Raw genomic sequence first — 17,502 nt, 5'->3', positions numbered from 1 at the left:
TAATTTCCAATTTTCCTAATTTTTTTCCCTTTTGGTTGAATAATGAATACTTATTCAATTAATTAGGATATGGGTTTTTTTTTTAAACTACGCTCCATGTTAATTTATTTTTGTATATTGTATTCTTGATCTATTCCACTTATCTCTATTTTTAACCATTAACAGATTATTTTGACCATTATTACTTTGTATTAGTTTCAAAACTAGTTCTTCTATCCACTTTCCCATTTTTTCTCCCTTATTTCTTTTTATATTTTCATCTTTGGCACTGGCAAATTAATTTTATTATTATTTTTCTAGTTTCATAAGATAATCCAATGGTAGTTTGATTGTGTGGTACTCAAAAATTTATCTAGGTAGTATTATTGTAATTTTAAATTTTATTGTTAAATCTACCCAGGAGCAATTGTTATTTCTATAATTAGTCAAGTCCATATTTTTGTAAAGAATTTTTTTGTAGTTTCTTTTTATAGTTACTAATTGTGCTTTGGTAAATAGACTCCTAAATATTTTATACAACCTGTAATTATTTTGAATGAATTTTCTATCACTTTTAATTGGACTTTTTAGTAATAAACAGGAATGCTGATAACTTATATGGACTCATTTTACAACCTATAACTGTGATGAATTTATTATTTCATTTAACTTTTTTAATTGACTCTTTTAGAGTTCTCTAGGTAGACCATATAATCCCTTTGCCTATGTTGATTCTCAGTTTCTCTTATTTTATTACTATAGCTACTGTTTCTAACACTATGTTAAATAGTAGTATCCTTGCTTTTAACTTAGATTTTATGGAAAGACCTCTAAACTTTCCACTATCCATATATTTTATGTTGGTTCTTGAGAAGTACTCTTTACTATATTAAGGAAATGCCCATTTATTGCTATGCTTTCTAGTGTTTATAAGAGAAAATGAAATAGGATTTTGTCAACACACTTTTTAGCATCTATTGATATTATATATTTTTATTTTTTGTGTTATAATGTGAATTATTAAGTTTAGAATATTTCTCATATTGAACTAATTCTAGATAAATCAATCCTGGCATAAATCCAACTTGCCTGATGTTTATAATCATTTAAATATATTGTTCTAGCCCATTTCCTAATATATTATTTACTTCTTCTGCATCAGTTAATTAAAGATGGTGGTTTATAATTTTCTTTGTTTGGTCTCCATGTTTTAGGTATCAAAATCATATTTATATTATATACAAAGAGGTTGGAAGGGTCCTGTATTTTCCTAATTTGGCAATATTTTAATATAATATTGATGAAAATTTTCCTTATAATGTTTGTTAGATTTATTTGTAAAGGCATCTAGTCTGGAATCTCCCTCCCCCACCTTTTACAGGTGAACTCTGGCTTGTTTAATTTCTTTTTCTGATATTAGATTACTTAATCCATTTCTTTTTTGCTAATCCAAACATTTTATATTTTCATAAGTATTCATCTCTTTCCTCTAAGTTGTTAGCTTTTTAGCATATATATTTGGGCAAAATTCTGATAGTTTCCTTTATTTTCTTTCAGTTGTTTTAAGTTATTATTTTTCAATTATGATAAGAACCATTTGGCATTCCTCTATCTTTTTTAAAAATCAGACTAGCTAAATATTTATCTGTAATGGAGGTATCCTGATTTGATGTTGTTTTTAAGTTATATTTCTCATTTATTGATTTGACCATTTTCTTTTTGTGGATGAAATATTATAAAAGATGAAAGATATACAATTTTCTATCAGGACTGTTTTCATTGCATTCCATAAGTTTTAGTATACTGTCTCATTATAATAATTTTCTTTGACTTTTTTTGCTTTTTTATTTATACAAAGGTTTTTAAAAATTGTTTCTTATTCTCCAATTAATTTCTAATTCTTCCAAAGACCCCCTTTAAAATGAGATTTTAATTATATTATGATCAATAAATTATGTTTTAGTATTTTTGCTTTTCAGCATTTTCTATGGGGTTTTTATTTCCTAATCCATGGTGAATTTTTGTGAAGGTGCTACATATGACAGAGAGCATGTGAGCTTCTTTCTGTTTCCAAAAAGAATTCCTTGTTACCTGAAATGAGATGGTCTTGGGATGAAGTGCCTTGTGTCACTGTTGCCAAAACCCTTGTAAGAAGAGAAAGCCGGTGAGGTGTTCTTGTGTATAGGGTTTCATCTTCATCTGAAGGTCCAGTTTGCATTAGAGAAGAGGCTTTCATAGAAGAAATTCCAGATCCTTCCAATCTTGTGGTCTGTGTCCATGCCGGGAATTTTGTAGGTGTCACTTCAAATCTTTTCAAAGACTCGCTGGGAGCCCAAGTAGTCATTCTACTGGCTATATAGAAAAAAACAAACAAAAATTCTGCACTAAAATGGGTGACAGCTTTAATTTTGAAATCAGTATGGCTGAAAGTTCATTAAAGGGCAAATATAGCTTTTCTTGAGAAATAATGATGACTCACCTTTACATAGTACTTTATAGTTCCAAAGCACTTTAAGTACATTAATGTCCCTTATCTTCACTACAACCTTCCCAATATCAGAATAGGAATATTCCTAGAATTACAGAATCTAAGAACTGCATTGGGAAAGTCACTTCATTTCAGTTTCTTATCCCTAAGATGGGAGAGGGGAGCAATAAAACTCTAGGGTCACTTCTAGCTATAAATATATAGTATTTTAAAAAGGACCTTAATAACCTTTTCTTCTAAACTAGCCAAAATCTAGAATTCTGACCTTACAGATAAATGTTTAATAATCAGAAAAAAATGGCCCGATGACAGCCTTCATGTTTAATCTGAATTATTAATGTTTTATATATCACTTTCTTAAGTCTAGGCAATTAAAAAAAATCAAATCAAGTCCTGATTTTTAATGTTTACTGATTTCAATGATGTAAGTACTTTCACTGAAAATTTTAAAAATTGGCTCATTCAAGTTGACTCCAGCACATCCCTTAAGGCACTAGCGGAGAGAATCTATATATTATATATATTAAAAAAGAATATATTAAAAAGAATACTTAGTGGCAGCTGGGTTGCTCAGTGGATTGAGAGCCATGCCAGGAGACAGGAGGTCCTGGGTTCAAATTTAGACTCAGACACATCTTAGCTATGTGACTCTGGGCAATCCCCATTGCCTAGCTCTTACTACTCTTCCGTCTTGGAGTCAGTACACAGTATTAATTCTAAGACAGAAGGTAAAGCTTTGAAAAAAAGATTTTTTAAAAAAGAATGCTGGTTTTAGAATCAGGGGATCTGGGTTCAAATTTGACTTTGGTATTTGATCTTGAGCCAATTCACCTGAGCCTCTATCCCATCATGTGTAAAAAGAGCAAAACTCTGTGGTTTTCAACTTTTAAAATGCCCTTAATATATGCCAAGGTCATTTAAACTAAAAAGAAATCTTCCTTGCCGGGGCTCAGGCTGACCGATACAAGCAACACTGGGTCTTGGTGATGGTGGTCCAGAGAACTTGATTCTACTCAAAGTTTTGCCATTTACTCTTAGTATGACCTTGGATAAGTCATTTTCTTTTCCCAAGTAAGTCTCAGTTACACATCTGTAAAATGAGATAGTTGAACTATAATCTCTAAAGTAATTTCTAGATCTCAATTCTATTCTATTTTATTTTAACATTTATTTTTTAGTTGAGCTTCAAGTTCAATTAAAAATTATTAGCATAAAGGGAAAACAAACTCATATTGCTTCACAAAGTTAAATCCAACAACCCAGCTTTTGTCAGCCCATCAACTTGCATTTCTCAAGAACCTAGTATGTGCCATGCACTGTGCTAAGTGAGCTGAAGATAGCAGGAAGTACCCAAGAAGAGAAGCATGTCTCCCCCAATATCCCCACCCCAACTTCCCTCTTCCTCACTCCTTCCTCAGAGAGAGATCAAGAACTGGAAAGATCCTGGGGAAAAAAAAGAGAAAAGCAAAAGATCTGCCCCCAAGGGTTTCACAATCTATGAGAGAATCCAGCTGAACAGATGCTTCCAAGAACTTTCAGAATGCCTAGGTATCCTCTAAGCACTAAATTATGACGTATTCATAGGCTTTTAGAGTTGGAAGACAGCTTAGAGATCACCAAGGCCAACTTCCCATTTTACAGACCAGGAAGAAAGTGGGAGTGCCTTATTCATACAGATGATATGGAACAGAGTAAGTCAAGTCATCCGATTCCAGATCTAATGTTCTTTCTACAACACCATGATGCTTCTTTTGACTAACTGATGGGCAAGGTTGTGGGATTTGCCCATGAAGCCCAAGGTTAATGCAGGAGATTTGATTCTCTCTGGTCTTACTCTTCTGACTTTCTGAACAGCTTTGGGTGGTATCACTTGAATCTCTCATCCTTTGAGAACTAAGCTGCAAAACAATGAGGTATCACTTGCAAAGGTGATAGAGCTTAGGGGTTCTTAAAGAAACTTTTGGGGCTATCTTCCACCATAGAGAAGGAACCGTTGGAGTCTAAATGAAGATTGAAACATCAGTCTTCACTTTATTTCCTCTGAATTTTTCTCTAGTGTTTTCATGTTTTCTTTCACAACACAATGATCATAGAAATATCTATTGCATGATAACACATATACATCTTATATCATATTACCCACCATCTTGGGAAAGGGAAAAAGGTGGAAGGAAGAAAACATGGATCACAAAATATCAGAAAATGATGATAATTTTATTGACATATAATCTGAAAAAAAAGATATGTCTAAAAAGAGAGAGACTCTGAGAGTCAGTTTACAGGATGCTATTCTCACGGCTGGTATATCATTCTATAAATCTGCCTATGGTCTTAAAGTAACTTGGAATGGTAGATAGAGTGCTAAGTCTTTTTTTTTTTAAACCTTTACCCAGAAGAGTGGTAAGGGTTAGGCAATGAGGGTCAAGTGACTTGCCCAGGGTCACACAGCTGGGAAGTGTCTGAGGCCAGATTTGAACCTAGAACCTTCCATCTCTAGCCCTGGTCCTCAATTCACTGAGCTACCCAGCTACCCAGCTGCTCCCTAGAGTGCTGAGTCTTAAATCAGATAGAGCTGAGTTTGAATCTAGCTTACTGGATGTGTGATTGTGGCTAAGTCACTTAATCTTCATTTGCCTCAGTTTCCTCAGTCATAAAATGGAACAGTGATATCAGAGTAATGTCTCAAATGAGATAAAATTTGTAGAAAGAAATAGCTCCTGGCACAAAATAATCTATTATAAATGCTTATTCCCTTTTCTAAGGAGAGATTCCAATTATAGAAGATATTTTTTTTTACATCAGGAAGAAATTTCTTTTTTTCTGGGAAATATGCAAAAATGTACAAAACATATTTCCATATTGTTTACTGTTGTAAGAGAATACTAATAATACCCAAACCTCAAAATTAAAAACACTAATAAAATAAAGTGAAAAATAATAAGCTTTGATCTATATTTTGCCTCCAACAATTCTGTCTCTGGAGGTGAATAGCATTCTTTGTCATAAGTCCTTCAGAATTGCCTTGGATCACTGTACTGCTGAGAGTAACTAAGTCTTTCACAGCTGGTCATCATACAATATTGCTGTTATGGTGTACAAAGTTCTCCTGCCTCTGCTTATTTCACTCTACATCAGTTCATGTAGGTCTTTCTAGCTTCTTCGTAAATCATCCTGTTCATCATTTCCTATAGCACAATAGTATTATATCACAATCCTATAGCACAATTTGTTCAGTCATTCCCCGTTTGATGGGCATCCCCTCAATTTCTAGTTCTTTGCCGCCACAAAAAGAGCTGCTCTACATATTTTTGCACAAAGTAGGTCCTTTCCCCCTTTTTAAAATCTCTTTGGGATACAGACCTAGAAGTTGGACGATGATTTCCATGATTTGAGATGCTAATTTCAGTTTCCAGACAAATGTTAAAAACAACAACATATCACCGGCATGACAATAATGATGGAGTTTTGGGTCAAACTTAAAAGCATTATAGCGTGATATACATAGTCCTGGAGAATGAACTCTTGGGTCCAAGTCCTGGCTTTGAAACCTCGTGGCTGTGTGACTGAGCCTTAGTCCCTCATCTGGAGAATGGGGATTATGATATTTGTGGTAGCTCATAATTACTTTGTCAGCTTTAACAGTCCCTTGAGATGTGAGCTATTGAATGGTTAGAATTTAGCTAAATCCAATGCTTTTTTCCCCCTCCACATTCTTCGCTTAAAAAGAGAAATCTCCCTATTGCCGAACATCTGGAAAGGAAAATCCATCCCAGTTAGCTACTCTGGGTAATGGATTTGCCCCGAACAAGGTGTGTGACCTTAAACAAGCCACTTACTTAGGTTCAAATCTCACCCTGATACTAACTACCTGTGTGACCCTTGAGCTCAATGCTTACCCTTCTTTAGCCTCAGTTTCCTCTCTAAACAGAGTCCATTGCACTAGATTTATAAACTCCTGTAATTCTTCCTGATATGGAAAGGATGTCATGATTATTTCTACCGCCAGATGGCGCCTGCGCCTACTCCATATAAAATAGCCCTCTGAGCTCCCTTCCCTGATTCCCGGGATTCCATGGAAATTGACAGAAGAATATGTTGGTGGAAAAGAGCAAAAGGTAGATATTGTTTAGGTGGTATTACGTAAGTGAAATCAAGACTATTTTGTTTGTCTTTTTAAAATTGGGCTTCTTGGACTGTTGTGTTATTTTATATAGCTTTATATGCATTTCTATACCCGGCATCCCCAAAACCGTTGTGTGGGTTAAAGCTTTGATGTGCAAGACTGCACCAAGACTTTTGGGACACCCCGTGTACACCAGCTGGTTTCAGAGCCGGGAGGATAGTTAGAAATCACTAGAAAATAGTCATAGAAATTAAGCTAATTTGGCCAAAGTTACTCAACTAATAGATATGAGAGTCCAGTTGGAATTTCAAAATTCATTCTCTTTACTTTAAGCCCAATGATCTATTCACTAGCCCATGTTACCTTTATTACTACAAAAGTAATCAGATAAAGGACTTGACCCTGGCAAATTTATGTTCTAAATACGCATGATAAGATCTATGGATGTGGTTTAGTGTGGTGGAAAGGAAGCTGCTTTTGCAACCAGAGGTCCTGAGAGCACATGCTGCCTCTGAGATGTAGTGCCTGTGTGACTTTGGACAGGTCATTTAATTGCCCTATGCCTCAGTTTCCCCATCTAGAAAATGAGGGTATTGGACTACATGGCCAATACGTTTAGAACTGGAAGGGACCTTCGCTGTCATCTCTCCCAGCCTTCTTAAACCCGTTAGATAACTTGCCCACAGGAAGGTCCCACAAGAAGGAGAGACAGCTTCCAAACCTTGGTCCCCCCAGCCTAAATCCAGGACTTTCCCCAACATATTGTACCTCGGCCACACTCTTCTGCTTGTTCTTGGCACACAGGACATGTTTAATTGTCTGCAGAAGCAGGACACGTCACCATGAGATGGAGCTGATCTAAGACTTGTCTTACACGTGTGTTATGGTTCAAGTACAACTTTTTAATGTAGCACCTCCCCCTTAAGCTGTTTCTTTCTACAGGCTGATTTATAAAGATCCAGAGCCACCTCAGGAGCCATGTAGACCAATACCCTCATTTTCTAGATGGGGAAACTGAGGCATAGGACAACTAAATGACCTGTCCAAAGTCACACAGGCACTACATCTCAGAGGCAGCATGTACTCTCAGGACCTCTGGTTGCAAAAGCAGCTTCCTGTCCACCACACTAAACCACGTCCATAGATCTTATCATGCCTACTGGAACATAAACTTGCCAGGGTCAAGTCCTTTATCTGATTACTTTTGTAGTAATAAAGGTGACATGGGCTAGTGAATAGATCATTCGGCTTAAAGTGAAGAGAATGAATTTTGAAATTCCAACTGGACTCTCATATCTACTAGTTGAGTAACTTTGGCCAAATTAGCTTAATTTCTATGACTATTTATTTGGGAAGGGATAAGACACGATGGATAGAACACATGGCTTGGAGTCCCCCCGAGTTCCAATCTGACTTAGACACTTGTTAGCTGTGTAACCCTGAGCAAGACACCTAACTTCTATTTGTCTCAGTTTCCTCACATGTAAAAGGTGGTAAATAGTAGCATTCAATTCTCAAGTTGTTGTGATGATCAAATGAGACAGTAATTTTAAAGCACCTGGAATATAGTAAGAAGTATATTAGTGCTGGCTATTATTATTATATGTCTTAGGCTACTCCCCAGAACTTAGATACTATGGCTTAGGTGGGTAGAGATATATATCTCCTACTCGTAGTTCCCCAGGCAAACAAAAATCATTGATTTTTCTAGTTTTTGAATATTATATTTGAGGTCCTTCTTTATTATAATGCAGACTGAGATAATGCAAAGAAAAAAGATAAACACTATTTCTCATTCATTCTGCATTTTTTAAGTTCCTTATTATTTGTTAAGTAGGCTCTAGGGTAAGGCAAGGTCCTTCATCTCAAGGTATCTACAGTCTAGTAGGGATGATGATAGGACATACACTGAGGCAAATAGAATAAAAATGAGATAATGGTAAAAACTGAGTTTAAATTGCTGGATCAGATGAGAAAGAGGTTACTTCCAGCAAAGAGGATTATGGAAGATTTCCTAAGACCACAGATTTACTGTTGTAAGGGATTTTAGATGCTATCCAGTGTTTCCCCTTCATTTTTCAGCTAAAGATATTGAGACCCAGAGAGTTTAGGTGGCCTTGCAAAAATCACCAAAGTATCAAGTGGGAGTATCACAACTTGAACTCAAGACTCTTTCTCTATTCTATGTAAATCAGGGAGGCTTTTCACTGTGGCATACACAAAAGAGTGACATTTGAGATGGGCTTTGAAGGATGGCCAAGATTTTATAGAGAGGAAGGAGGCCATTTTAAGTAGCAGAAATGGCATGAGTCTGTTTCTGGGGGGAGTAGCTTGGAATTCAGAAGCAGAAAAGGTCCAAGAGATGTTCTAGTTTAGTTCAGCTCCCTTGGGATAAGTATAGACTCCCAGCCAGAATGGTGGCTTTCTTTGAAGATTGCCAATTTCTTCCTGCCTGTCTATCTGTCCTTCCTGCTTGTTTGTCTGTCTATCTGTTGCCTGCCACTTACCCAGAACACCAGACACGTTACTGGTAAATGTGTAGTTAATAACAGGAGACTTCTCCACCATTTCCCAGAAGTCGGAAAGATTTCTTCCTACTTAAAAAGAAAAAGAAAAGAATAAGAAAATTTGAAAGACCAAATTCCCTACCCCCCAGCTCCCAAAGATTCCTCCAACCAGAGTACATTTGGACTCTGGTATCTAAGAAAGGCTCAGCTGTCTCACCTGTTTTCCCAGTCATCACACAGATGTAGATGCAATCAGACTCAGTGCTCTGACTCACTGAAAGACAAATGAATACACACTGACAGCTTGGTAATTGCATCCATGTCACAATCGCTCTGCATAAATGAAAATTCCCAGACCTAGATGATGAGGGACATGTACTCCAACAACATAATCCCAAAGTGCCTTCAGAAGAAAGGCTGCTCCATGGCAAATGATGTTGACAACTGGACATAATGAAACCCCTGATATGAATTCCGAGGGACAAGCCTCCCTGGACAGGTCTAGATAGTCGTTTATAAGTACATTATGGTAGAGTGGAAAGAGAAGTAGCTTGTTGTCAAAAGTTGTGATTTAAAATTTTGACTTTGAAGCTTACTGGCTGCTCCGTGACCTTGGGCAAATCATGTTGCCTCTGTGTGCCTCAGTTTCCTTATCTGTAAAAATGAGGCACTGTGGCTGAATGACCTTTGAGGACTTGTCTCACTTACTCTAAATCTATAATGCTCTGCATATAATAGCTTATTTGTTTCCTGTCAAATTCTTGACAACCCAGTTGCCTGGAATTGATTAAAGTACTCTTTTTGATAATCAGTTAATCGCTTGGTGATTTGTTATTCAAGAGAGAAGGAGATCTGGAGCCCCTCACATCTCTAAACCTAATGGTTATCTTTGCAGTATACTTTGTAAAATGAGAAACCAAACTGATCTTTAAATCATAATACAGCATTATGTTACTATGTTACTATGTTACAGAGGACAGACTTCTGATCACATTTCCCTAATAATAATTCCATGAGGCCATAGGGAAGGATGAATTAGGCTTCTTTTGCAGTTGAGGAAATTGAAGATTGCCTATCTTCTTGCCTGTCTATCTGTCTGCCTGACTCTCTGTCTGCCTATCTGCCCTGTCAACCTGCCTGTCTTTTAATCCACTTACCAGAACACCAGACACATTACTGATCATACAATTAATAAACATTATAAAAGACAACTCAGAGCCATTTTTCCTCATTCCAAAACCAGTTATAAGACTGATTTTATTGTGTGGCTCAGAATGAATCTTGTTATTGTCGTTAAGTTGGGTCTGACTCTTTGTGATCCAATTTGGGATTTTTTTTTTTTTGGCACAAATACTGGAGTGGTTTGCCATTTCCTTCTCCAGCTCATTTTACAAATGAGGAGACTGAGGCAGACAGGGTTAAGTGGCTTGCCCAGAGTCACACAACTACTAAGTTTATAAGGCTGAATTTGAACTCAGTTCTTCTGACTCCATGGACAGTGGTCTATCCATTATGCCATCTGGTTGAATGAAGCTACTGAGTTTTTATAATCATATCTGCTATTTAATTTTCAAGGGTCTTTTAGCATTAACTGGAAGAGTGATCTTCTCTCCTGCTACCTGCCTTCCTGGGTTACTACTCAGCTGTCTGTGTAACAGGGGATAGATAGATAAATGTCCAGGAAGCAGGCTCAGCAAGCATCAATGATTGCAAATGTTCTTGTGTTTCCAGATCTAGACCTTAATGGACTAGTAACTCATAACCCAGCCCTGCTATCTATATCATGGTTTATATATAAATAGACATGTATAGAAATATACACAAAAATATGCATTTATGCAGCATATACATATACCTATAACTTATATAATGTTATTTATATGTATTATAGGTAAAGATAATAATAGAGATTAGTATGGGGACTCAAGAGAGGCAACATGATATAGTGTTTAAACAAGAACATTTGGATTCAAGTCCTGCCTCTGCCACCTGGGTGGTGCTGGACAAGTCACTTAATATCTATGTGCCTCAGTTTCCTCATTCCCCAAATGAGCAGATTGGCCTAAAAGGACCCATGAAGGCCTTGATAGCCCTAGATTATGATGCTATGATTCCATGAGCCTCTAATCCCAAGATACCCTTCACTTATGGACCATGAAGAGGTTTCTTTGTTCTCTTCAGAACTTGCCTTGCAGAATGCAAAGAAAACAGGAGAAGAGGAGTGTGCAGTGTGGCTCACTTGTATGTACACAGAGAGGTGCTGAACCCCCAGTCAGCCTGGCACTTTCATGGCTGACCAACCTGAGAGAATGGAGGTGGATTTGAAAATCTCCGTGAGGTAGCTAGTGGAGTTCCCAATGATGTCCACCAGGAGAGCTGTAAAATCTAGAAGATGGAATGGAGCAGGTTAATAATCCTGATTCATAAGCACATGAGAAAAAACCAAATTATTTTCAGCACAACCCCTTTTCTCACTTCCCCCCAAATTTCTCCTTTGTTCTAGTTAGAATGGTTCCCTTACCACCCCACTGTTATACAGCCTTCTTTTAGACTCTGAGTGGAATGGAGGAGTCTCTCACAGCTTCTAGTCTTGGATACAATGACTGACATTTCAGTGCTTTGTGATTTACCAAGATTTCATTTTATTCTAAAAACAACCTTATGAGAAGAATGGTATACACATTTTTAGACCTGTAACTGGAGTGAGATGGTCAGGACTTTCCTCTACCACAACTGACATTTGGAAGGATTTCCTTCCCATATTGGAGATCTGCCACTGACCAGGTGTCAGAAACCCCTGCCCACATGACAGGACCCTTTTTTCCTTTTTTCTCTCTCATCCAGGCCCAAGGACCACCACCATCCCTTCCTTCACTAATTGCCAGCTAGTTTTTTAAAGTCTTCTCTATTATTAGAGGGTACCACATCCCATGGTGAGGGAAGAGCCAATGTTCTATTTCTCTTTTCTCGAATTTCTTCCTGCCTTCCTCATCCATGTCCCCATACCTTCTGGGGTTGTCAGCTACATTGTAAGTCCCTGCTAGATTCCTTAGACATTGCATCTCCTGCAGGATTAAAACTAACTCAAGCCTTTGCATGGAATCTCCCTGTGGTAGAGTACAAATGAAGGCTGTAAGCTGCCTCCTGCTGGCCAAGGTGTGGAATTTTGTCCCCCAGGTGTTCTTTGTCCTCCCATTTTGGAAGGCTCTCCTGGAGTTGCCTGTTGGCTCCATAGTCTTTGTCTTCTCTTTTTCTTCCCCTTTCGTTGTTCAGTCATTTTTGGTCATGTCCAACTCTTCATGACTCCATTTAGAGTTTTCTTGGCAAAGATTCTGGAGCCATTTGCCATTTCCTTCTCCAGCTCATTTTATAGGCAAGGAACTGAGGTTCACAGGGTTAAGTGACTCATTCAAGGTCACACAGCTGACATGGCTAAGGCCACATTTGAATTCAGGTCTTACTGATTCTAGGCTCCACTGCATCACCTAGCTGCCCTATTTCTTCTTCATCTGTTGTTGTGATACTTGCTTCTTAGCACTAGGACTGCTAACTATGACACTAAGTATTATTATCACTACTGTTATTTTCTGACTTGCAGGTCAGTCTTCATCCTTTTACTTTTTTCTTTTTAAAATTCAAATGTTTTTATTATGACCCCAAAAAACATTAAGATCAATACAATTATTCTTTTCACATCGTGACTTTCCCCATCACAGTATAGGAGGTTGGCATTAGAAATTAGACAGGAATTTTTGGAGAGTTTTGCAGAAGCCACAGAGGACAGGTGAAGGCCAGCAGATGACTCAGAAAAAATTTTAGAAACTCAGAAGTGCATTCTTAACTGAAAATTTACAATAAGATACTATAAACACCCATAAAATAAAAATAAAAATAATCAAAGTTCTTCTCTTATATAAAGAGAAAGCCAAAACTTTTTACTCCTATTTTACCTGAGGAGGTAACATACCCATAACCCCCCAAAACAGAAGAGATAACTGTATTTCTTCACGTAAAGTAGAATACAAAAAGAGGATTATATGTTAAAAATGAAATCTGTGAATATATGAATAATTTGCTTGAAAACTGTAATGTATGTAATTCATTCATTAGATTACTTTTAAAACTGTCTTGCTTGTGTTCTTCTGAACTTCTTTATCTTTTGTGTATTTTTAAAAAAAGAATTACGATCCTCTTTTTTTTTTACATCATCATCACTACCTCTCTTCCCCAAATCTACCCTCCCATTTGAAAACAAAGAACTTGGGGCAGCTAGGTGACTCAGTGGATTGAGAGCCAGGCATAGAGACAGGAGGTCCTGGGTTCAAATCTCAATTTAGAAACTTCTTAGCTGTGTGACTCTGGTCAAGTCATTTAACCCCACTTGCCTATTCTTTACCACCCTTCTGCCTTGGAACCAATACAAAGTATTGATTCTAATGTAGAAGTAAGAGTTTAAAAGATAGACATGGGTACCTACTCTTGAAACCAATATACATAATCAAGAAAAAACATTCATACCATTGTCATGTCTAAAAATGTTTCCTTTCTGCACCTTGTACATCAAGTCTTTATTGACTTATCATAGTGATCCTATATTCCAGCGACCCAAAGCATCATTGCTTTGATTAGTTCTGAAGTCTTTCAAAGTTTTTTGTTTTGTTCTGTTTTGTTTCATTTTACAACCTTGTTGTCACTGTATAATTAGCTTCCTGGTTCTGCTAATTTAATTTTATATCCTTCCATATTTTCTAAGATTCTTTGAAATCATCTCCTTCGTGATATCTTCAGGTGCAATCATATTCCATTACATTTACATAACACAATTTGTTCAACATTTCCAAATTGGTGGCAACCTCCTTAGTTTCCAGTTCTTTTTCATTTTTATTTTTTATTAATTTTATTACTCTTTTCCTTTTAATTCCTTCTTCAGGATTAGGAAACTTATTTGCTTGTTATTGTCCCCCCCCCCACCATTATCTTGCCTCAACTCCTTTTTCCTGATTCCTGCTTTTTTCTCTATTGAGTTTAATATATTTCTGTACTAAAATTCTCTGTGTTTGTGAGTGTGTGTGTGTGTGTGTGTGTGTGTGTGTGTGTGTGTGTGTCTAATGTAATTTGGTGCTCAATTCTCCTTTGTCTCTTTCAGATGGAATCAGTTCCTTTGACCAGTTTCCCCTGGCTTTTTAATCCTAGTTTTCAGGATTAGAATAATCTAATTTACCAAGACAGTTTCTTTTTTAATAGCATATACTTTAAATCTTTTAAATTTTGTTTTTTTCTAATATTTCTTGCTGTTTTATGGAGTTATTGATTTCTATTTGGCTGACTTTAGTTTTTCAGGGCATCTATTATTTGGGTAAGGTTTACCACTCTCTATTCTAAGCAGCTTATTCTCCTTTCAGTTCTTCCACTGGGCATCTTATCTTATTTTAATAATATTTTCCTTTTAAATGAAATTAATTTTTAAAATATTTCAATATATCTACTAAGTATTCATATAGTCCTTGTGGGAAATTAATTGTCCATTTTGATTTCTTCTTACATTTCCTATAGTGATATTCTCTTTAGGTTGAAGTTTTTATTATCTTTGGATCTATTAAAATTCCTTCATCATCGTCTCTTCTATTTACTCATATCTCCAGCCTTAGTTCTTGAACTGTGCTAGGTCTAGGCTCTGATCCTTGCAATGCTTTTGGGTAGGTTGCTCTATACTGCTTGAAACTGAGCTGGGTCACCTGGAATCCTGATCTCCACTTCCTAAGGCATGTCCACACTAAGAGCAGTGGTAGGTTGCAGGGTTTTTTTTTGGTCATTGAGATTCAGAATGCTAAATCTTCAAAGTTGTCTATGATGTCTCAGGAGAGAATACTACAGACTAGGTCCCAAGACTTGGGCTATCTGGATCTAAGTGCTGCCATGACAGTACTGATTGTTACCCATCCTAGACATTTCTATAGTTTGTAATGTTGGTTTCTGATTACCATCTTGTTGGAGCCTTTGCTCTTGCTTCCTCCAAATATAGGCCTTGATGCTCTATGTCCCTGGTCCATCTCTTATTAGGCTAAGTGGTTATCATCTTAATTCAGTGAATGAGTTAACAAAAATTTATTAAGAGCCTACTATGTGCCGAGCATTGTTTGAAGTGTTGGAGATGCTAAAAGACAGTTCCTCTTCTCAGCGAGTTCACAGTCTAATGTAGGAGATCATATGCAAACGAATATGCATAAACAAGCTATATATAAAGGTAAACAAAAAATAATCAACAGAGAAAAAGGCATTAGAATTAAAATTAAACAGAAAAGAACTTAGTCCTGGATTTTCTGACAAGTCCCCTTTCCTGTTGCCCAAGGACTTCTTGCTGACTTTGTGTGTTTCAAGAGTAGAATAAGTAATTTACTGTAGTTTCTCATTAGGTTTATTGATCCTTTTTTTTTTCCTGTCTGGTGCTATTTTTAGGATTTTGCTGGAGTGAATGTGAGGGAGCTGGGCTGACTGCTTCTGTTCAGAAAGCCATCTTGGTCACAGTCTGTCCTCTTTTCTCCAGGAGTTCAGTACATGGCTCACAGCTTTCTTCATATTTGCCCTTATATTTGTCAGTGTCCCCTTGAACATCCCAGTTCATTAACCTCACTGTTCCCACAGCCTCTAAAGAAATTTGAACTTGAATGATGCCTCAAGCCTTTATGGTCTCTCTGATCCAGGAGGGCAAGTCACTTCTGTCATCTTGAGTGTCCTCAGCTCTAGAGCTGTTGTGGTTACAGCTGTGTCCAACTCTCCTTGACTCCATTTGGGGTTTTCTTGGCAAAGATACTGGACTGATTTTCCATTTCCTTCTTCAACTCATTTGATAGATGAGGAAACTGAGGAAAGCGGGGTTAAGTGACTTTCCAGGATCACACAACTAGTAAATGACTGAACCCAGATTTAAAATCTGAAAGATGAGTCTTCATGCCTCCAGGGCCAGCACTTTATCTACTGTATTACCTACCTGCCCTCCCTAAAGTAATAGGGATAATAATAGCACCTACAGCATAAAATTGTTGTTAGGATCAACAGGTATAATGTATATAAGGTATTTTGCCAATTTTTGATGATATATAAATATATTATTATTTCATTCAGTCATGGATTAGCCAAAGCCTTGATCTGACCATCATTCATAATTATTCAACCTGCTCTAGTACCCTGAAATTCTAACTACCATCTCCTTTCTTTTCACATTTCTCCAACTTACTACTCCAAAAATTTATTAGGATCTTCAATAATGATGATAATAATTAAGCATGTCCTATTGAGCAGATACCGTTCAAAGGGCTGGTGAAACAAATAGAAATCAAAAAAGAGACATTTCCTCTCTTCCAAGATCCTATATTCTAAGAGGATAAAATAACACAATAAAAAGAGGGTGGAAGGGAGGCAATTTACTTGAATGGTGAGGAAAGAAGCCCAGAGAGTCAGAGGCAGGATCCAAAGAGGAATGGAAAGCATGAACATGTCTGGCTTGAGAGATCATTCCTTAAAATAGAGGTTCTGGGAGGAAATGACCCGTAAGAAAAAGGTCCAGCAAGAGCAGAGGGATGTTCCTGTATGAAAAGGCTGGTTGGAAGTGGTGATAATTCCAGGAAGAAATAACCAACCAAAGAAGGGTCAGAAGAAGCTTCCAGTGTGATAAGACCACTAAATCATGGTGGCAAAGACAGCTTCCAGGGTAGGAAGTCTGCTTCATCCTTTCTAGAACTATGCATCCACACAGGCTACTCCTTGGCTCTAGAACCCACCTTCTCTACATTCCTACTTGGGAAAATCTTTTTCTTTCTTTACTGTCCATTAAGTTGCCACCTTATCCAAGAAGCTTTCTCTGATGTCCCCCAGGTGAAAGTGTAGTGTCCTCTCCCAAATGTCCCTAGGAGATTTTGTTTGGATCTTGTCATTGCCTCTAATTCACACTATGCATTCCAATTCCACTTCTTCATATCATCTTTGTGACCTTGAGCAAGGAACTCTGGGCCTCAGTTTCCTCATCTGTAAAATCAGAATTATGAATTCCATAACCTCTAAAGTGCCGTCTAGTCTTAAATCTATGATCCTATACTCCCGCTTTATAGAATCCTTAGTACTTTTCTCGCCAGAATTCTGTAAGCCCCCGATGGCTGAGGGCTATGACATGTTTCATTTACATAACACCAACACCTAGCATAGTACTTTTGTTGTTGTTCTGAATGTATTATTTCACCTACATGTGGAAGTCTTGATCTACAAGCTCTCTGATAATGCAGATTATCAACTTGCTTGTACCTTATACTTTTTAAAGAGTTACCTAGGGCACATGATTTACCTGTGGCTACTTAGCAACTTTGGTCAGAGACAGAGTTTGCACCCATCTCTTCCTGATTCCAAACACATTC

At 37.1% G+C, this 17,502-nt stretch overlaps 1 protein-coding gene across 1 annotated transcript in view; it reads right to left on the bottom strand.

Annotated features, from left to right (window-relative positions):
• HHLA1 (HHLA1 neighbor of OC90) overlaps positions 1-17,502 on the bottom strand; it is a 74,868-nt gene that overhangs the window by 43,426 nt on the left and 13,940 nt on the right. The window contains exons 6-9 of the mRNA XM_056821021.1: positions 11,399-11,482; positions 9,315-9,371; positions 9,098-9,184; positions 2,071-2,331 (exon numbers count right to left, since the gene is read on the bottom strand). Coding sequence (XP_056676999.1) covers positions 2,071-2,331; positions 9,098-9,184; positions 9,315-9,371; positions 11,399-11,482 — 489 coding nt within the window. The remainder of the gene's footprint in view (positions 1-2,070; positions 2,332-9,097; positions 9,185-9,314; positions 9,372-11,398; positions 11,483-17,502) is intronic.

This window comes from Monodelphis domestica, chromosome 3, assembly GCF_027887165.1.
Source record: "Monodelphis domestica isolate mMonDom1 chromosome 3, mMonDom1.pri, whole genome shotgun sequence".
NCBI lineage: Eukaryota > Metazoa > Chordata > Mammalia > Didelphimorphia > Didelphidae > Monodelphis > Monodelphis domestica.
This window is presented reverse-complemented; position numbering and strand designations above follow the sequence as displayed.